Below are 23,043 nucleotides of genomic sequence, written 5' to 3' on the forward strand. Positions count from 1 at the left end.
GGCTTCGCATGTCGATACCGGCAAAAAAAATGTGGAGAATGAAGGAAAGAGAAGAGCAGTGGGGGGGGGGGGGGCGAGAGAAAAAACGAGGAAGAGAGGAAGCGGTCCACCCGGTTAATTAACGAAACGATCGAATGGCCGTGGAAAAACGATCGCGAGACAGTGTGCGCAACGCGAGAATTAAATGATCTCATCTCGAACATCCTTGGTGACGCACTCGGTTTAAATTATACGGGCACAACTGAAATCGTTGCCTGCATGTGGAGCACCAACCATTGACCGAATAATCCTTCTGGCTATTACGTCATTCTCGATTATTTCGGGTGTTGGCTAAATATGGGGGCATATTCCGGCGATCGTTAATGGTATAATTGAGTTTGAATTAAAACGATTTATTTTTGTCCGACCGGCGGGACAAAAATGTGGAAAAAAACAATTCTCATTAAAGAATACGACATAAATTTCTCGAAGATGATAAAAAAAAAACGTGTCAATGTTTTTTATTCCCATTCTACCAATGGTTTTGTTCAGTCTTTGTGGGAAATACTCATTTAATTTTTCAATTCAGTTTTATGCGATTTTTACGATCCATTGAATAATAACGAAGCTGAGGATGATGAAAAGGACCACAAAGTGTGGAATAATCACGTTCGCTTGGTGTAGAATGCAAGTTGAAATATTACCTAATTGCGGATACAATACACATGACGTCACAAGTCTCTCCCATTGCTTATCCGCAATTTCACAGCTTTGTGGAAGTTACGGAAGTTTTAAAATAGCTAGCATAGTCAAGAATGGATTGGAAATTTCGGGAAAAATATGGGAATTTCGTAGACTCGTAACTTTTTCATAATCGGAATGATCTCGAATGGAAACAAAAAAAAATCCCCTCCGGCAAAATGCTCTATTCAAAATTTCTATTCTTCTATGAACTCTCCGAAGACCCACGAGTATTTCCCCCTTTTCGAATTCATTACTGGACGACCTGTGCACGAGCCTCCACTACCCAAGCAGAACCAGAATTTTTCATAGCTGATTAAGCTTGCAAACTCCTGCTCAAATACAAAGGTCGAATGTTACACCTTTCTGGCCCCTCAGCTAGTGAAATCACTATTGAGACTGGTCAGGGTTAATATTTTTATGAGGGGTGAGAATCATCACGATGGAGAACCGTAAAATACCATCGCGAAATTTTTTTTTCATCTCAGCAAACGTGCGGTTTATTTGATACTTATTTCTACTTCTTCAACTCTCTACAATAAATAGTTGCTTTAATTGACGAACTAGTTGGATAAAATCAGACCCTATCGACAAATAGTTATCGAATTTCGAGAAATAGTTGTTGAAGCTGAGTCAATAACGCCTGAATTCTATAAAATAGTTGGCCCGGGGGTCTCCATGTGGCTCGTAAAAGAACCAGAGTACCCGAGGATAATTCGGGAAAACGTTTCGCCCTTCGCGGTGAAACACTGAACAGGGTAAGAGGGTGGGTGGGTCAAAAACGTGGTACGTGACGAGGAAAAGACGAAAGGAGAACGACTGCGGATCTTCGGAGAAGAGGTTAAAGGATAGAAAAGGAGGGAAAAAAAATTGAGATAAGATACACAAGTATATATGGAACGAAGATGAGAAAAGAGAGGAGAAAAAGCGAAGCACGAAGTAGTTGGAACGTGACTGGACGAAACGGTAAACGACAACGTACTTCCGATTTACGATTGGTCGAGTGCGCACCAGTTTTCTCTCACCGCTACTCCGCATCCCAAGTTCGTTTAGTTTTTTTTCTTTCTTTCATTTTTTTTTTTTTTGAAAATGCAGATAGAGATGTGTTTTTGGCAAATTCAGTCTCAGAGGAATAGAGAGTATATCCGCTCTGTGGCAAATTACTCGAAAAATATTCATCGATGGTGGAATAAAGAAATTTTTCTATCCTGAAATATTTTCGATATTTTTCACGATATACCGGGAGTATGAGATATTCTCCTGAAACTCGACTGAGCAAACTTTCTGATTAGTCACAGTACATATTTCGCGTCATTCGTATGGACGATTGAGGGAGGGGTTCTCCACGTGTGAGTCATGTCGAGCCTGTATGCCGATCGATCGATTCCCAGACGCAGTCACGTTTTCGTTTGAAAAAAACCACTTTTTCTCGTGCCCCCCACTAGCCCCCAGACCAAAAAAAAAAAACCTATCGTAATGCTGTTAAAAGAGTATTTGCGAACGAGCACCGGCCTTGTAACACACGTTGGGCCAAAATTTATTCTTACCACGCATTTGCCACTGATCGCATTAGAACCGCCGATTCTTTGGGAAAATGTATGATGGCCGTGTGATGCCAACCAACCAACATTTAGATATACAGTTATGCATGTCTTTCCGTCTCTTCAATTGTTTTTATGCTCCAAAATTTTTAATGCCATTCATTTCGCAACGAAATAACGAGAAGTCATAAAAACTAAAACCTATTCGCTTAGTTTGATAGCCCCTTGTTGCAAACAGAAAACAGTTTTTTGTTGATATTTTCATGGACAGTTCATGGGTGACACTGGAGTAATTACATTTCCACATCGTCACAGAACAACTTCATATACCCAGGTTTGGAGCGCCCACGGGGCCAATTTTGTCCTCCCCCTTCCATTTCTCTCAGTGAAACACTCGTAATCGTAAATATTGGTTGGCGTGTTGTGCGTGCACCGGAAATAATAACGATTCAACGAGAAGAAACGAGATCCAAGAAATGGTATTAAAGCAAAAAAAAAGAGCCCATAAATAGTTGCGTCTCACGTGGAAAGAAAATTAATAGACAACTGTAAGTGCGAAAGATGGAGGTATGAGTGTCAGGTGAAAGTAAAAATAGAGAATAATATTGAAGAATAATTCGTCTGATATTCTAAGAAATCTGTATGCATCCTCTCGCTTTGGATAAATAGAATGTATGAATATCTCGGGTGAAAGCCTGGCGAACAAACAGGTTCATCTCAACATCGCATGCACATTAACCAATCAAAAATCCAATGACTTGGTGTATTTAATCTGCCACCTCAGAAAAATCATGAAACCGATTTTTCCCTAGTTGAGGAAAAATACTGGCAAACGGGGCGGTATTAAATTGAAGAGCCTGGGGTATTCAAAGGTGAATCTGTCTTCTCTATTCATAAATAAGGTACGTTCTCAGCCGGCAGTCAATAGAGATTCTCAAGCGAGTGCACTACCTCCTCTCCCCAAGGTTTGATCAACACAGAAATTTACTGACGTTGAAGGGGGCAAGTTTTAACGAGTCAAAACTTACCCAGATGAAATACGAGTGGAAGCATCTTTGGCTATTTTCTAGTCTCTTTAATACCAACAGTACGAGACCCAATTAAATTCCAGGATTTAAAGGAGATGAATTTATATTTTTATCACAACCACGAAGAAATAAAATTCACCAATTTATATCCCAACGTATCACTCGAACCAATGGAACAAAACGACTAGTGAAAATAAAATAACTTTCGATCACAATTTTCTATCAATTTCGTAGAGAATTCTTTTCCCCTATTTTTATGGCATCCCTGCACTCGAAAAAGTAGGAAAAAAAGAAGAAAAAAATATACAGCAACGTTGAGACACGGCATAAAAATTCATGACACAAGTTTGTAACGATTCGTGAAAGTATACAGTACCTCACGGCGTCAATTTTTATCGCAACTGAGATTAACCGTAGAGTCTGCACTGAGGACGATAGAGTGTAGAGGAACGTTGCAGGAGGGTGGTGGGAAGTAAAGGGAGGAAAAAGGGGAGGAAAGGGAGAAAAGGGGGTATACAAAGTCGTGGTAAACGGGTGGGCGCAGTCAAGGTGGGCGAAATATCGTGTACGATGCGAGGTATTACGTTCCACGAGTACATAACGTGCAGTTTATTCACCGAAAGGGAGAGAGAGATAGTGAGGACCGGGGGGGATCTTTCTCCTGTTCTCCTCGGTTTCTTTCTCCCCGTCTTGTTATCTTATTGTGAGTATTGTTGGTCTGCAGTAAGAGTGGGTTTCCCCATAGATCTGTCTCTATTTATCCTTCACGACGACATTCACGTGGTTACGAAGTGAGGGCAATGTCACAGAACCACTCGCAGTCCAATTGTTTAGCTGAATTAGACAGTTTGAAAATTTTCTATTCAAAGTTCGAGTTGAGAGAGATGATATTTTTATAATTGAAATTGTTCCTATAAGTTGGAAATTTAATTTCAGGAAATATGTAGAGATTTAGAATTAGCAGTCTTGAATATTCACTGTTGAGTGTAATCTCTACTGACTGGAGAGTTAACGTTAGTCCAAGCATGCCCAAGACCGTGGTAAATTACGCGACTCCTTCTATCGTAATATTCCGTTTTATGCTACTTTGTATACAGAGGGGGAGGGTATTCATTACGTGTCGACGCCCCAACTGCGGTTCCCTTTTACCATCTCCGTATATTAATATATAACAATTTTCGTTACTTTGAAACCAAAAGCGTTACCAAGTTATGCTTCCGCGGTGAAAACCGGCCGTTTCTAATTGCCCGACTCTGGGGAAACATTGGCTTTAAGAATAAAGAACGGGGAGAAGCTGCGGTTGATGGAAAACTCGTTTGTTATTTTATCTCGGTGTTTTTTTCAATGTTCCTTACTATTTCGAATAGCTTTTTTCCCTCAATTTTGTCCGGTGGCAGCTGCCAGAGGCCTCTTTATTTTTGGATGTACAGAAATGAAATCTTAGGATTCGAAAGAATATCTACTAAAATAAAGCGCACTTTTAACTCTTCGCAGTCACGACAATTTGCAGAGGAGAGCGAAATCGTGTACCACATTTCTAGTCCGTCTTTCATTACTGGCTATTAAGTGCAACACCTCGATATTTCTATTGAAATCGTGAGACGGCCCCTTATAAATACCCAACGTGTAATTTGTCACGTTAGAAGGTGAATATTTCTCTTGCCTAATGACTTGATTTCGTTCTACCGCGAGGATCACACGAGAAATCACTTCTCGAGTGGAAAAAAAATATACACGAGATGGAGGGAGAAGGGAAAGGCATTTTCCGAGGCTTTCAAGACGACGTACAAAGCATGAAAAATTCCTTGGTAAAATATCGACAGCTCTCGTCTCTCGTGCTGAAGATAGAGAGGCACCGGTTTATCGTAGCCCCCACCGTATCGAAGAGAAACGTGTATCCGCTTCCGCGACTGCTTCACAAAAAATAACTATGAAAATCAAATGGAAAATATTTTTGATAAAATTCAAGCATCAGCTGAACTCAGGGAAAAGTGAGTTTACACTATTCACCGAGCAATATCTCTCCGAAAAAAATCACCCATTCTGCCCCAATGAGCATGAAAAAAAAAAATTATTTTAATCCCGTTGCGTGTATAAAAATCGATGTTTCAGTTAATCTCGTCATTCTCCGCGTATTCTTCTGCTTTCTTTCTCCCCCGGCATAAATCTCTCGCACCAACATCTCCCTTTACGATCGTGTGAGTCATCCGGGTCCACGTGTTCTGTCATTCACACATAAGGATTTCCCTTCTCTTCGCGAGACATTGTCTGCTCCGAAAGAGGAGAGGCAACGAGGGGGGGAAAAAGGTTAAGGTCGCTGGAGAAAGAGGGAAACCTCCTCGCGATATTCATTTCGAGAGCCCCATAAACATCTCAAAATCATCAAATCCCTTTCCCCCATCTCCATCCTCGGAATAATAAAAAACCAATGACCCCAAAATCCTAGCTCATCTCTGCAATCATAAACAACTCCGCCCTAACCAGTACCTCACCCAAAAAACTCCTCAACAATCCCCAATTCGACATTTTTGCTTTTTTCCCCCCTCATCCATGGACACAGAAACGAGATTACTCCGCTGTGTACTTCCCTTCCTCTCACTCTTTTCCTAGTCGCGGATGGCTACCCACCCACACACCAACCAAACTCAAAACCGTGTTGCCGGTTCTCCAACACAACTTGCCACACTCACACGCCACCGCCAACTCCGAAAACCCAAAGGAGATCCGTATGTGTGTACGCTGAGAGCACGAGGATATTTAAAAATCAGATTCCCCAAACGTTTTTTACCCCGGGGCAAACAACAAAATCCCAAAGAGTCTCATTTTGCCTCAAAATATGAAAACAAAAATTCACCTGATTCATCAAGTATAATCAATTTTTCCCATCTGACAGACAATACGTCGGCCTTTAAAACAACAGCTGACTTGTTGAAATGATCATCTGATGGCTGCATGAAGTTGATTGAAGAAGCTCGATTTTAGTGAATATTCCCTACACCGATAAGATAGTAACAGCTAAAGTAGGGGAATTGAAGGCAGAAGGAGAAAAGGAGAGTCAGAAATTTAGTTATGTAGATAGAGGTTGAGGTGGTGGGTGGTTTGTGGGTGGTGGGAGGGGAGGTAAAATATAAAGGCATGCGCAGAGAGGATAAGTTATCGAGCGGAGGGGTAACATGGAGTGGAGGCGACGCGGTGGCGGAGTTGGTGGTGGAGTTGATGGCAGCACAGTGCGACCCAACAACCGGTCAATGGGTGGCAGGAGGTGGTGAAGGGTGGAGGAGGCAGTATTACAACTACTTCACACAGATAAAAGTGGTGGGGATGGAAAAGCGGTGGAGTTGCTGGAGTTGAGGTTTGGGTAGGGGATAGTGCCGTGTCAGTGTGAGAAATGGTGGCGCGTGAGGGGAAAATATGGCGCTAGTGTCGCCGGGCAGTCGCTGTCGCGCCAGGCACTGGTCTCCAGCCCGAGCAGTCGCAATTCCGTCGCCTAACCAACGCATCGCTCGCCTCTTTTACCTTTTCACCCTTTGTCGTATTTAAAATTAAAACAAAAAGAAACAAATTGTACCGCATACGAGGCTTAATACCGCTAAGCTGTATCCAATACGCCTGTGTGTCCCCCTTAATCCCCCACCCCCGCTCAACCTGTCTCAACTTCACTGAATTCAAAGATAAATCCTCATTCACTGTCTCCCCCACCTCAATTTTTTTTTTATCTAAGTAAGAGGAAAGAACTGGCTTTAACGCGCTCGGAGGTGCCGCTTACGTTGAATTATCAGAGTGTAGGCGCCCGGTTAGAATATTCGGGAGTTGTTTTTTTTTTGTTTTTGTTTTGTTGGTGTGTGAGAGAGAGAAAAAATAGAGATACAGGAAGAAAGAGATAGGAAAGAACGATAGTGAGCGTTGTTCTGTTGCCTGTATCGTTGGACAGTTACAGCTGATGAATTGAGATCAATCGTCTGACAATTGTGACACATGAACTTGTGAAGAACTATTTTCATTTGTGTGACTGTTTGTTAATGGTAAGAGGATAATTGTTGTAATTGGTGTTATCTGGGCTGATATGAGTCGGAGAGGCAACGGTGAACGCGTGCATTCGGACCGGCGTTATCAGTGAATTTTTGTATATTGAGAAGTGCCTCGTCCAAGTCCTCGTGATTATTCACCACAGGTTTACCGTCGAAGTAAGTGCGATCATTCGAATTATTCATTATTTCAATTATTTTTTCCTCCACGAGTTCAAACTGAATGGTTGAAGTGACGTTATTTGAGAATCTCATGGGGAGGGCATGTTGGAATGTCACGCGGTATTGTAACAGTGAACGTGGAATAAATGTAGAGTAATCGTGAAAACAGCCATGATAATAAAATACCCTGAGAATTGAAAAAAAAAAAAATTGAAGAATTGACATTTTTTCAGTGGCTCAGCTTATCGCAATAAAATCACTCAACTTTTATTTTCCATTCCACGATGGAGACCTAGCCTTACGTGACTGCTACACGCGTTCAGTCACATTACGGATTTTCCTATTAAGGTTATAACTACGATGGCTCGTTAAAGCCAATCAGTTTTTATATTTTTCTCCACGCGTATTCTTATCGCCTTTGGGTGTGTCAATGAAACCATTTCAGTTCAGCAACTGCAATTGCATGCTAGCTCCTTTAATACTCGTTGCTACTGATAAGTTTTTCAATCATGCGCGAGAGGTATGGTTTTACGATTTTTAACTACATGTTTTCTTTATCATTTCATTATCTCAAGCACTTGGAGTGGCTCTAATACCAGAGGCTTCCTACGTGTCTCCTGTTGCCCAGGGGATGACGTCATTGCCGAGTAATAACGCTTCTCCCTGTCGGTCTCTCTTTGGGTTGTCTCCCGTTCTAGTGGTATTCTACCGATGAGCCCCCGCAGCCTCCCGCATACTCGTTAGTGCGGACGTTGCAATGAACGACCGTTGAGAAATTCATGGCTTCAAATGCAAGGCCCATTCTCCACTATATCATTGAAATATCCCAAAAAATATATCATCACGTTAAAGGAATTATCCCCGGAGCGAGTGGTTGCAAGATAAAAAAAAAATTACAGCCACTCATTTGTAGCGGATTATTCAATAAAAGTTCCTTTCACATTTTCTTCTCTCAAAAATCGCTCATTCTCGAAATAATTCTACCTCATTGCACCCTATTACACCGGTTTTTAAGGCATCGAAATTGGAAAGAATGGCAATTGGCTTGTAATAATTCCTTCAATTTGTTTATCGAGATTATCCTCGTTTAAATGGAGCGATTGTCCCTGAGTATGCACGACTCGCTATCGCTGTTACGACCGGTCGCGATCTCGACATCCTGCCTGGGCGGGAATTCCGCAATTCGAGTTCGACAGCGGGGACGCGCTAAACTCTCCCAACATATAAATATCTATATATACCGTATATGTATTGCAGTGAAATGTCGAGGATATATCGTGGCATGTGGAGCTCGAGCTCTGCGCACTTTAAATGGCAAAGTTTTCAGTGGTTCCTATATATATGTCGATAAAACTTCTTCATTTTTTTTTTAACTTGTGCCTCTTTCTCTCGGCAGTCTATCGATTTACCCGGCAAGTATCTCAACGTCCCGCTTTTGCCTGTCATCTCTTGGTATTTTTTAAAGCATTCCCCTTTGGCTCTTTTATTTCTCAAAGTTAGTCAGCGATCAATCTTTCATCCTACGCGCAGTCAATTCCGAGGGAATCACTTCAACTTATACGGGGAGACCATTCGTGTTGTAGCAAGTATGTCGCACCAGCTGCTTCAAGGCTGGATATAAGACCGTAAAAAGCACGTGCGAACTTATACCCGACGATGGAAAAATTTGCCATCTTTATTCGTGTGTTATTGCAGGAAGAGGAAAAGAACATCTAGCTAGATCGGATAAATTGAGCCGATTATTTTTTACATGATGAGACTAAATATTTATACAATCCGAATGCGACTGCATTGAACTCAATCAACGAACTCACTCAACCTTCGGTATTTACAATTCTTATATTCAAAGAAGCCTGCCCTCATCAAACCGATTAAACATCACATTCTCATACTTCACTGTGAAGTGCGTTATGCCTCGTTGACCATGCTTGCTCGTCTAACAACCGCCTCATGGAAAATTTCCATCTATTTGTGTCGTCAACGACGCGAAAATACTCCACATTACCATAAAATAAAAAAACAATTCCCCCAAATTATATTCACCTTCTGTTCTCAATTGGAAACATCATCAAGGGGGTGAATATCGTTCATTCCAAGCAGAATATCCACTTTGAACTTTTCAAGGATCAATTTTTTTTCTTTATCGCCAGCCAAATATTAATATACTGGAGATAGATGAAGGCGCTGGTTACGAGGGTCTTTGCCATACTTACTCATCGTAAGTCTTGAATATGCAACTCCTCTCAAGATGAAAATCCGTACAGAGAGAGAAAGAGAGATCTCGAGAAAGATTGACTCCGCGCGAGTGCGTACTTGAGACTGGCATACAAAGCAGCCCCAGTCAGTGGGAGGGAGGAGGAAGAGGAGGAAGAGGGCAGAGGCGAGGCCAAGACGCTTTTCTGCAGATTCACTGATGGGAGGTCTACAATTTTGCCGACATATCTCTTTTATTTCTCTCCTCTTCCTCAATTCATTTTTTTTCCCCTTATTTTTTAATTTTTTTTTTGCCTTAGTGAACCCACTTGTACTGCCTGAGACTCGTCCGTACATAATTCGAATCGAATTGACGATCTCGGCTGGACGGGTACGAGTATCCGTTGGGGGCTTGGAGTTGAAATGAATGATGAAAGACGTTTGCATTGTCTTGGAGGTGACTGTTGGGTACTTGGTATTAACCATGGAGAATCGAGTATACGTGGGACGGGTATGGGCGTAGGTGGCCAACCTTTAATCGGTCAATAAGACATGAGGGCTGTGGGAATATTCAGGGTGACAGCTGATGAATTCCAATTAAATTTTCGGAATGGAAAAATGTATTGCCACTTTGAAAAAGGGAATTGGACGGGGAAAAAAAATAGATCCTTCAAATGCTTGTGAATCCTTTGATATTGGGAGTAGAAATTTTGAACGGTGAAAGTTGGAAGAATATTGTAATTGGAAAATTTTCGATGACCTACGGTCAAATGGGGCTTCAATGAAAGTACTGATGTTCAACCTCGTGAATATTCAATGAAAATTGAATTGGCCGTAATGAAAAAGTCAATTTGAAATTAAAATCACAATATGGGAATTTTCCACACCAGTTTCGGTATGCTTTAATGATCAGGTAATGGTTAAATAGCTGCTGTATCGAAATAGTTGGTATCCCAGAATGAGAATAACAAACTGCCTAAATCCGCTCAGTAGTCCCCGCTAGATTGAATTCTCAAACATTTTAAATTGCATTAACGCTAATCCAAGTCGCTTTACCCCAATTTGAGTTTACCTACTCGTGAGTTAGTTCTCTCAGTGCAGTATTACACGTGTGCCATTAAATTGAGCATGTTTACGGTGAAATCGTTAATTGAGTGGATGTTTTATAGTTTGCTTTTTTACACCTACTTCGACAAGTCTCGGATACTTCAATCAACTTGATTGAGTTACTCGGTCTGTGAAGTTTTAAGGTGTAATTGAGTTGAGTGAATCCCCAAGAGTTTTCTCCAATTATTCCATTCTCCATGTGTAAACAAGAATTTGAAAAAAAAAACATAATACATAGAGATCTCATCGATTTAACCCACACGGAGGTGAAATTTTTCCAACAAATTAAATACATTTTTTTTTCCGAAAAACCCTGAGAAATTCCCTTTGATCGTAAATCGTACAATGGGTAATGCAATCCCCGTTGAAACTCCTCTTTCAGGATATGACTATAGCCCCCTCTTCACGCTAGAGCGATTTTTAGAATCGCCGTGACTCACGGATGCTCCGCGCTCGCGCGCATCTCCTCCCGGGGTATCTATAAGATTTTCATACTAAACGGAATGATAGGGGAATCAATACCACTGAGCAATCCAAAACGTGGGAGGTACTTGCTTTACAAAGACTCGGTAATTCACTCCTATTGCCCGGGAATAGACGAATCGAGTTATTTCATTTCAATACTCTGAATATTATTCCTCATTCAAATATAATCTCTTTCATTGGAAATCTCGTTGACATGCAATTTCATTCATAAAATAAAACACGCTTCTCCACTCCGTTAAATAAATCAGTATCAAGCATTCGCAAAGAAAAACCATTTCCGTTTTTTTAAATGAAATTTCAACTAGACAATTTCCATAAACTTTTTTCCCGAGAGACTAGACTAGATCGAATTAAGAGTGATTTTCTGGCAATTTAAACATATCTTTTTTAAAAACGCGTACCCACGGTATGAGAGCACGATTGAAAAATACATGTGCATATGCATGAGCCTCGAGTTGTACACGTATACATGTACGTGTGCATGTATATAAAATAGAAGTGGCACCAGTTGCGTCTTTCGCATTAAAACGGTTCGAAAAGAAAGATGTGAGAGAGATAGATAAAATTGCAGAGAGAGATAACGGAGAGAAATGCAGAAAGAATGAAGGGATAGGGTGGGTCCGAGAGTGTGCCTGTGGGTGGTAAAAACGACGGGGAGAGGTACATGAAATGGGGATGCAACCGAGCGAGAACGCACAAAGGAACGGACACGTTGGTAACACGAGCTTTAAGCATTTCTTTGAGTATATGTGTGTGTCACCTAAAAACCCCTTTCACTGAGGTATTCTTCTGAACTAACAGTAAAACACCACTTTTCATCTCGTAAAATCTCGGGGAGTTAGATAATTAGAAGAGAGCGATCAAACATCAATTCTTTGCGAGATAAAGCTTAACCTTTTGGTTTATCAATGGATTGAATTTTCCTCCGCTATCCCACTACCTAATGGCTACGAGGATCCCTCCATATCAAACGGAATACAAAACTAGAGGATTACGTGCGATACTGTCATGATACCTCTATTATTTCCCCTATAATCGAATATTCTCTGGAAAAATTTTATTCCGACTGTATTTCGTATTTTGACATGATGTAGAGCATCAGATCTGGAGCTTGTTATAATAATAGACGAGGATAACTGGTGACACGTGCAGACATGCCGTTGACCCACACATAATCCCCGAATATTCCAATTTATACCTCGAGTTCCTGCATAACATCTCTGATAATTCATCAACCTTAACTCTCGTCTCTGAGAATCTGCAGTGGGCGGTTGAACAAACTAAAACATTGGGCAACACCCGAGACTCGAGACATCTACTTTGATGTTGTTCTATATTTTCGAAATAATCCCGAGAATCTCGAATGCAATATCCATTTAAACCCCTAAAAGTCAAACACAAACTCATGGAGAAAAAAAACGAGGATAAAAAAAAAACAACAAGGAACATTGAAAGGCATTCACGCCATGGAGTACCACAAAGAGGTGATAGATAACTCTTTGTCGTTCAGTTGGTGGTAGATAATCCGACCTAGTCACTCGGAAACTTTAAAAATCACTTGCAGGCTTGCGCTGTCGAGTATGCATATACATGCCCCTCCCTATCAACTTTTCTCGTTATATGAATGAAAAGCATCAGTACACAGAGTGCCCCAACGATGATACTCGCACGATCGCGCAAATGTTTCACGTTCGAGTGCCCTCTGCATCGATAAGAGTGAAAATGCTATACTACGTTAAATAATAACTCGTGTTACATAAATAGACCGCTCTGACAATGCAAACGACGCAGTTCCTGTGAATCCTAATGAGCCAAACGATGGCAAGAGGCGATACAGTGCGTGTTGTGAGACGAATGCACTGACAATTCATTAAGTTGAAAAAGAAAAATATATCCATTACCTATAATGACCATTATAACGCATAATAAATCGCCCACGATAATAGAACTGTGTCAATGCGAGAATTTGAAGAATAATTAAAATGGTATTTCTGCCTCGTTACGATTGGACGAATAGGCGTCGTGCTGGGCCTCGGTCAGCAGACTTCACGGCCTGGTTCACCCAGTGAATAAAGACAAACCAGATTGAATGAAGAAAAAAAATAGAAAAAAACTCCGGAACACCGGTAACAACGAGATACCATTGCGTAACATCGCTTTGGGGAGACGCAATGGCCGCCTCTCGTGACTCAACGTCCAGATAAAACGTTGAGATCACGCGGATTCAATAACAATTGATTGTCACGAGGGCATGCAACACAGAATCAAGATATTTTTACAACTCCCCGTCGCTATAAACAATTCAAACCCGTAAAAAAATGGTATTTAAGAGCTCCAGGTGGAGTCGTGAAAAATAGTACGTAAAAAATATGAAATACCGACTTTTTGACTTTTTCACGCGCCTCGTTAATGGTGTTTTCATTTTCAGCCCTTCCGCCCACCTACAGCCCGCGTCTCCCCCCACCCGTTTTTTTTGACTTTATATTTTTTACGGTTCGGTACAATGAACGAAAAAAGTGGGCAACACCGGTCGCATCTATAATTCACTTACGAGCGGCTCGCGGTCGTATAGTTTGCGCGTCAACGAGTGCGAAAGGCGGGATAGTTGGAGGATAACGGCGATTTAATGGAATAAAAAAAAAAAACAAATGTAACGAGGGAAAGGGTTTTGGATTTGATCGAATGGCTGGAGCAAAATGTGGGTAGTGGTGTTGTTTCAGGAGTGACGGAAGAGAGAGAGAAAGAGAGGGATGGATATGTCAATCCAGTGGACACCCTGTGGTTTCATTGTAGTTCCAATAAGTTGTCTGCATCACTGATTGATGTAGTCTACCCATCAGTTACTGCAGTACCATTTTTTAATTGAAACCCGACGAGATTGAATTTCACGAGTAATTCCCCTGAAAAGCCGGTGGATCATTTCTTGCAAAATTCAAAAGGTATTAGAAGCCCGAGCACGTCGGCTGCTCTCATGTAATCCTCCAAACACAGAGAGACCACTATCCGATACATCAGGAATAAATTTCACGATGGATCTGTCGGAGTGTGAATGGTGAAGTGCTCTGGGATCGTCCGTTATAGTTGAATTCGAAACCCAATTACGAAATTCGAGATTATTTGACCATTTCCATCATCAATGTTCGACTGATACAAAATTGCCACTGGTGGGAGAAACGAGCCGTTGACATGTAACCCAAATAGCTAGACAACTGTGGCTGGTGTACCTTCCAATATGGTGGAAACTTCTCGAGTGTCACAGGGTTTATCCACAGACCCAACCAAATTGGAAATGGAATGGAAAACTTTTGCCATCAGTTATAAACTATTGAAGATGACAGCGCGATCATTCAAATACCCAACCAAAAGAGAGAACCATTTTTTTCATTCATTCTCAAGTAGAATGTGGAATTTCTGTACGACTTTTACGAAAATTCAGCAATTTTTTTTTAAACCCTATTTTTTTTGGAAAATACTCATGGATGCTAATGCGGGGAATTAGCGTGGAAAGTTGCAATGCTGAGTGTTGCACATAGACTGTTGCCATTAGATGGGTTGGGGAGGAAGGGGTGTCACAAAGAGGGGACATTATTACCAGGAGTATGAGAGCCACTGTTGTACGGTTGTCGCACATATATATTCCACAACGCTACGATTACGGGTTTTCACCGCATATCGGTACGACCTGGCGGGCATTTATGCATATGCCACCCATGTGCATATTCAATGGGCCAGTATTAATCGTCGATAACGAGGTCTCCGGCACTACGGGTATTTTGTACGTTGCAATGTGTATGTATAGGCTATGTAGCCATAACGTGCGACGACGTGAGAACGCGTCCGGTCTGGTTGGTGCGCGGGACGCGTTTGTCCGCAGGCGATATCTCGCTTACCAGAGACCGCAGAAATTCTACTCTAGTCCTGCGGTGATGCTGTCCGCTTGCATCCTCTTTTTTTCAATCCGCGATGTACATAAAAAAGCCTTTTTTTTCTTAATTTACAGAATTTTATTGCGAGAGAAGAGAAAATGTGGAAATTAAATTTTTTCCAGGCGAGAATCCCTTTTTTCTATCTATTTTTTGTCGCGAGAGATTTTTTAATACTCTCTGTACATTGGTATGAAAAATTCAACGGCTCCATAAATAATGAATTTTTAAGAAGCATCCGTATATTATCTATTTTGTCAACCGTAAGTTAGATACACAAATTATCGGGGATACGTTGCTGAGTAAACTGATGATGTAAAAAAAACCCGCTGGTTTACAGGGTAGGAAAAAGTGTTTGATATTTACCACATAAAAATATTTGATAGAATAGAGAAAACAGAGAAACGAAATGGTGAATTAGATTTTTCCTCTTTTTATCAAGTAAATGTCTCGGATGGGGCGTAATCGATTCGGTCTGGTCGATTGGAAAGAGCAAACACGAGCATCGAGGGTGCGGAGAAATATCGAGAGAGAAATTTTTGCAGAAGAGAGAAATGGAGGAGTGACGAAACGAGAAAGAGGTATCGGACAATTGATTTTAACGTCAGTCTGCGAGCTAGTGAATCACCATCAATCGAGTGGTTTCAAGAAGAATCATGTCTAATCATCTTTGCTAAGAGTTTAATTCCCCTTTGGAAAATATTATTGAGAATTGAGTGATTCCTCTGCATCTCAACATATCGAATTATTTATTTATTCAATAACATTGAAATCGTATTCGAAGGAAAAAAAGAGGAAAGAATTGAGATACATAGGTTCGAGGAGCGGACATCGCGTCGTTTGGCCTCCAAGTCTATCCACTTTCCGTAAGCGGCTTACCCTGGGGCTCCCGACGTGCCCGTTGAGAAAATTGCGATACGCCTTTGCTCGTTCGTTCATGTTTTTCCCATTTTTTTTATACACCCTAACTTCACATATACAATGAACGATTTGTTTCTTTTCCTCTCGGTGACTTTATCTCCAGAGATGCACCGACTCGGAAAAAAAATCAGCGGAGTTAAACTACCCGGTAGATGGACACTGCCCGGTAGGTGGATCGTTTAGTATTGAATAGGATGATCTGAAGCAGTGCTAAAACATAGGCTGTCCTATTTGAATTTTTTAAAGAACTCACCCGCCATCTACTGGGTAATTTCACTCACTTTTGATAGATTAATTTTTTTCGCGGGAAACATCACGGTTAGTTTCTATTTTTACCGATTTTCGTCCTCTCCGTGAGAATAAGTAACTTGGTAATGATTTTCCCTGGATGGGATTTGTTAAATCCTCACGCCACGGCCCTAATCTTCTCGCAAACGAGCGGAATAAGTGGGGGCAAATGGACTCGTTATGCAAATTGCCATGTTCATTTTTCTAATTTACCCCTCACATTTAGTCGCATTAAATATCATTACTCCTGACGAAACAAGTGCTACTGATCCGATGATTATGGTTGAATAATAAGAGTTTCGTTTTTACTCACCGAATCCGCCGACTCTCCGTCCTCCACGCCTTGCGGTATCCAATCAGGAACTAATCCAAAGGTGCACAAATTCACTCACATAAAATAAAAAAGGCCATGAACTACACATCACATCACTTCACATCACATCACATCACATCACCCTACACAACACTGCGTTTTTCAAACCCTCAGTTTGCCTCCCGATTTGACATCGATTTTTTTCAGTAGTGTCGTTTGCACGGGCTAACGTAAACACTCCACTGTTTTCGTCGGGTGAATGCCCCGAACTCACCAAATAAAAATAAAATTCTTTATGCCAACGTCACCTCTCATTCCCCCTTTATATTTTTAATTCTCCTCAAAATATCGATGCATACGGAAAACAATTGAACTTGAAAATTTTGCATCAGGCGCCCAAAATGCACCCGAAATAATTCTATCACGCCACTCGGCGCACTCCGCTAACTCTCGGTTCCCGCCCGATTTGACTCCGATTTTTGACTCCGGCGGTGTCGTTTGCGCGGACTAACGTAAACACCCGAATGTTTTCGGCGGGCGAATTCTCGGAACTCCCCGAACAAAAATAAAATCCTTCATGCCAACAACCTCATCTCCCATTGTCCTTTTAGATCATATTTTTAATTTCGATAAAAATATCAATGCATACGGAAAAAATTGAAGAATACACCCGAAATAATTCTAGCTCTTCTAACAACCCGATAATCACAAATTAAATCCTTTGTATCGATTGATTGCATTGTTAATCAAGAAAAAAAATCGACAATCACAACAGAGCCCCTCGAGTGAGACGAGAGCACTCACCGTTGGGCGCCATGGAGTGAGACAAAAGAAGAGAAATCCTCGCCGTCTTGTCTATTGTCCTTGCGTTCGTATTTCACCACAAAGACCGCTAATTTCGTGTCACAATCGTTGTGTTCGGTAATTATTCAGTAATTGTTCACTTATTTGTAATTTTAGTCTACGATTTAATCACTTTTTCACCCGAGTATACGTGAGCTGACCGACAAAGCGTCTACCCGGCTCGGAATCCCCCGCCACATAATCCCGATGGGCGCCCGATTTCACTTCGATTTTTTCCGGCGGTGTCGTTTGCGCGGGCTAACGTAAACTAATCGGACACCCTCCCGGAACTCCCCGAACAATAATAAAATTCTTCATACCAACAAACTCACTTCTCATTCCCACTGTAAATCGCATTTTTAATTGTGATTAAAATATCGATGCTTTCGGAACAAAATACGTCTTGCTAGTTTTTAACACGAGCCAAAATGTACCTTGAATTATTTTATTACACTATTCGGCGCGCTCCGTAAGCTCTCGGTTTCATCACGTTCTCACCCGATCTCACATCGACTCCCTCCCCTGGTGTCGTTTGCGCGGGCTAACGTAAACACTCGATTGTTTTCGTCGGGCGAATTCCCAGAATTCCCCAAACAAAAATAAAATTCTTCATGTCGCGTCATCTCTCATTTTCCCTTTAACTACATTTTTAATTCCGATTAAAATATCGATGCGTACGAAAGAAGAAAAAAGTCATGAAAATTTTTTACCGAAAATAAATAAATTTTTTATCGAAAGTGCACGCGAAATAATTTTAGTACTTCTAACAACCGGATAATAACCAATTAAATCATCTGAATCGATTGTTTGCATTTATTTTTCGCTTGGAATCTATTGTCAATCGATTAAAAAAATCGATGATCACAACAGCGTCTCGATTCAAACAAGACGACTCACCGTTGGGCGCCATGGAGTCGGACAAGGGATGTGAAATTTTTGTCAATTTGTCTATTGTCCTTGCGTCCGTATTTCACCGGAAAAATCACTAATTTCATGCCACAATCGTTGTGCCCGGTATTTATTCGGTAATTGTTCACTAATTTGTCATTTTAGTCCACGATTTAATCACTTTTCACCCGAGTATACGTGAGCCGATCGACAAAGCGTCTGCCCGGCTCGGAACCTCCCGCTACATAATCCCGATGCGCACCCGATTTCGCTTCGATCTTTTCCGGCAGTGTCGTTTGCGCGGGCTAACGTAAACTAATCGGACGCATTTCCGGAACTCCCCGAACAATAATAAAATTCTTCATACCAACAAAATCACCTCTCATTCCCACTGTAAATCGCATTTTTAATTGTGATTAAAATATCGATGCTTTCGGAACAAAATACGTTTTGCTAATTTTTTAACACGCGCGAAAATGCACCGGAAATTATTTTATTACACTACTCGGCGCGCTCCGTCATCTCTCGGTTTTATAACGTTCTCACTCGATCTCACTTCGACTCCCTCCGGTGGTGTCGTTTGCGCGGGCTAACGTAAACACTCGATTGTTTTCGTCGGGCGAATTCCCAGAATTCCCCAAACAAAAATAAAATTCTTCACGTCGCGTCATCTCTCATTCTCCCTTTAACTACATTTTTAATTCCGATTAAAATATCGATGCGTACGAAAGAAGAAAAAAGTCATGAAAATTTTTTACCGAGAATAAATAAATTTTTTATCGAAAGTGCACCCGAAATAATTTTAGTACTTCTAACAACCGGATAATAAACAATTAAATCATCTGAATCAATTGTTTGCATTTATTTTTCGCTTGAATTCCATTGTCAATCGATAAAAAAAATCGATGATCACAACAGCATCTCGATTCAAACAAGACGACTCACCGTTGGGGGCCACGGAGTGAGACAATGGATGTGAAATTTTTGTCGGTTTGTCTATTGTCCTTGCGTCAGTATTTCACCGGAAAAATCACTAATTTCATGCCACAATCGTTGTGTCCGGTATTTATTCGGTAATTGTTCACTAATTTGTCATTTTAGTCCACGATTTAATCACTTTTTCACCGAGTACACGCGAGTCGACTGCCAAAGCGTCTGCCCGGCAAAATTCACGGCCATATTTGATATTGTCCAATATGGCGACCGCCCGTGGCGCTGCGCGAACAGTTTGACGAACGCTCCGCGTATTTTCGTGTGAAATCGACATAAAATCAGTGAAATATTAATAAATAATGAAGCAATCGGTTGATGATAATGGATAGCAATAATCGTGCGGTGGAATTACCGGTTTTAGTGACAAATTACGAGTGCTAGGGCGATATAAAAATCTGAGGTGGACCAAATTTCTTTTGTTGTGTATCACGGATAGGGTAGTGAGTGCAAATCAAGATCGTTTCGTCATTTTACAAAGACAAACTGGGCATTTAGACATTCTTAAGTGGTTATTGAATTTTCTAATTAATTTGAGAAATTAATGAAGTGTGAAAGCAATGCTATCAGGAGTTGTGGAGGATTTTATTCGTGGTTGTGGCGTCATCAACAATGGCATGGCGATTTTGAAGCTTTGCCATTGTTGAGGGGTTAAAGAGGGTAAGATTATCGAAATGATAATTAATAATGTCGTGATTAATTAATGATGATATCTCAATGATTTTATCATGCAATTTGCTATTTTTACGGTGAATTATGAGTACTGGAGGGTAAAAAAATCAGGCATAAAATGTTTAGACTGTAATAACAGTAAATTGAGGAGACATTTTCGTGTGTAGAAACCTGGAAAATTTTTATAGCGTAACGCACGCAATACGGTGTTTGACTTTGTGAATTATCGATTGTTCAAGGCGTGCTCGGCCTCGATATAAACTTCTTATTGCCCAACCCTCTGGGTGCTTATCCAGTTCATCTTCTTTATCTATAATTATACTCCTTAATGCACATTTAGTGAGCCAATTGAGATAATTCTACGTCAGCCTCAATTATTTTTACCTGATAGAGAAAATAATTTCGTAATTTTTTTCCCCCAAAATATAAAAAATATTCAGTAAGTAATAAATAATTTCTCCACCTGTTTCAGATAAGAAGTCCTGGAGTAAGCCACGTGGGGCACGTGCCAGGAGTCGAACCGAATAAATGACGTAAATCCGAGGAACGAAAAGGGACGTAACGCTACCTTGCTGGTCCCCCAACCCTTTCCCCTATCCCCTATCTCTTTTTCTTACATCCTCCTCCCCTCAACCATTTTTCGTCCTCCATCCCAACCCCTGCGATCTCCAGAGAGCCGTCAACACAACCAACGTGTCCTCACTGTCACCTTTTTTCACTATTCGCCCGATCTGATTCCCTCTCTCTCGCTATCTCCATTGTAAAAAAAAACATTGGCTCGCCTACACGCCCTTTTCTCGTCACGACTCATCAGTGGGAGATAAAAGCAATCAGGAAAAGACGAACAGAATAGTTAGACAATTGAAGTTTCTGAGAATTCGCTGAGACTTGAATCAATCCAGCTGGTGACTCTCGCAGATGAATGACTTGAACATCATCACAACCTCAAAAGTAAAGAAAATAAAAAACTCGTGGTAATTCTGATCCACTTGCTTGAGGATTGAACATTGGAACTAAAAAACACGAAATCTAAATTGAATAATCATCGAGTTGAGGTACACATTAGCATTGGCTATGCAATTTTTTGAATGAATAGACGAGTGAGTGCCCAAGTTGGAGAGATTGTAGTGACTGGTAACATCGAATGAAAGATAAGTGTGAGTGAAGGTGCGAATGTTTTATCAAAATTGATAAATTAACGACTCATACATAAAAACGAATCGTTCAACCGTATCATCTAGTCGGTGCGTGTAAAAGAGGAAAACGAGGAAGAGTGTGAGCAACAGCTGAACACGAAGATGGCAATGGTCAACATGAACAACCTACTCAATGGAAAGGACTCGCGCTGGCTACAGTTGGAGGTATGCAGAGAGTTTCAACGCAACAAGTGCACCAGACCCGACACGGAGTGTAAATTCGCTCATCCACCTGCCAATGTTGAAGTGCAGAATGGACGCGTCACTGCGTGTTACGACAGTATCAAGGTGAGTCATTATTTTAATCAATTTTATTACCAAACTTTGATCTGCGAATCAGATTTTTGCGGATATCTTGGGATTCATCAGAGATAGGGAAAAATTTATAGGACCTCTTTTATAGTGTGGGAATAGAGCTAGAAAAAATGTATTATAGGATATTTCGCTATCTTCCGTAGATTTGGAGATATACTCAGAGATGAAATTGAGAAAATCGAATTCGTGTTTTAGTAATGTTATTTTTTCTTCCATTGTTTCTTTTTGAAGAAATCATTTCAAATTGCTTGACGTTTGAGGCTTGGCCGCCGCAGATAAACGACGATAACTTTTATCGATATTTTCCTGTGTATACATGTACACAAGCTTACTGTTATCACGGCAGATGCTTTTTATCACTCCGCCTGATTGTAATGACGACGTGCCGGCCTGGAAGCCTATTAAATTAAAAAAAAAAATACATATTGACCAGAATTTACTGGAAATGTAATTCGATGCCATGAATCAACTCTGAGTTTGTCTCTAAAAATACCAAAGGTCCGATTATCTTAATTTATTATTTCTTTTTACGTATACCACTCTTGACAGAAGAGTCTGAATATATGCATTATGGTAAATTGGTTACGTAACACGAATAAACGAGGGACAGGCGTGGGCGCGTGAAGTGATTGACGTAATTCAGGGGATTCGATGCAATTTTATCGTTCTGAAAGTTTTATTGTCTGAAAATTCTCGGACAAAATAAAAACGACTTTCGCTGATTTTTGTTCTAAAATTATCTCATTGCTCACTGAATTGGCAATTTTTCCATTTCATCAGCCAGCTAAAATTCTGAGCGTTTAATACTCCCATAAAATCCTCGCCATATATTGTCTTAACGTGAATATTAACGTTCTTGAGACACTCAAACTGAAAGACGACATTGTCCAATGTTACTTTGGCCACGACCCCGTTCCACGAACGCTGCTCACCAATCCGCAACCGTCGTCTCTCAGCTTCACTCGTAATATATAAGTTTCCTCGTCTCCGTCGTTTGCCTCCTCTTTCTCCTCTTCCTCCCGTCTCACTCCACCACTTCATGTGAATTCGTCATTCCGACGGGCGAGAAATAATGACGAGAGTCTTGCACGCGCGCCCAGCGTCAGGTTCAATTAATTACAATGATGACAATTAGAGTAGATGAAACACTTTGACCCTCGTACATAAATTCAAAGATGAATAACACCCGGTTTACTCTATCTAATTTTTTTTTCGCTATCCTCCCTTTCTATCGTATCACCCCATGACCCGTGTCACTTACTTCTAATCAAATGAAACTTTATCAACCCCAAATAGTCTTTAATAATACTGTTTTTTCCATGACTGGCGCAGTTAGTCCGTTTGTTCAGTGGCGTTATCGATTCCAATTACCTTAAAACTTTCAATTAATTCAACTGTCAAAAGTGAGCGCGTGGGCGAAAAGGGGGAAAAA

The 23,043-nt window shown here is 40.9% G+C and overlaps 1 protein-coding gene across 15 annotated transcripts in view; it reads left to right on the plus strand.

The window, feature by feature from the left end:
- The first annotated feature begins 6,599 nt into the window (after positions 1 to 6,599).
- The window catches only part of LOC105266892 (protein muscleblind), a 128,951-nt gene continuing 112,507 nt past the window's right edge, over positions 6,600 to 23,043 (plus strand). For 4 of the 15 annotated variants that reach the window (XM_011305360.1, XM_011305361.1, XM_011305363.1 and 1 more), the window contains exons 1-2: positions 6,602 to 7,473; positions 20,573 to 21,584. In XM_011305360.1, coding sequence (XP_011303662.1) covers positions 21,399 to 21,584 — 186 coding nt within the window. In that variant the 5' untranslated portion in view covers positions 6,602 to 7,473; positions 20,573 to 21,398. Of the gene's footprint in view, positions 7,474 to 19,695; positions 20,089 to 20,572; positions 21,585 to 23,043 lie in introns of those variants that run through there. The other 11 variants (XM_011305355.1, XM_011305359.1, XM_011305358.1 and 8 more) reach the window with 7 other exon arrangements.

The sequence above is a fragment of the Fopius arisanus genome, unplaced genomic scaffold (assembly GCF_000806365.1).
Source record: "Fopius arisanus strain USDA-PBARC FA_bdor unplaced genomic scaffold, ASM80636v1 scaffold00042, whole genome shotgun sequence".
NCBI classification, from domain to species: Eukaryota; Metazoa; Arthropoda; class Insecta; order Hymenoptera; family Braconidae; genus Fopius; species Fopius arisanus.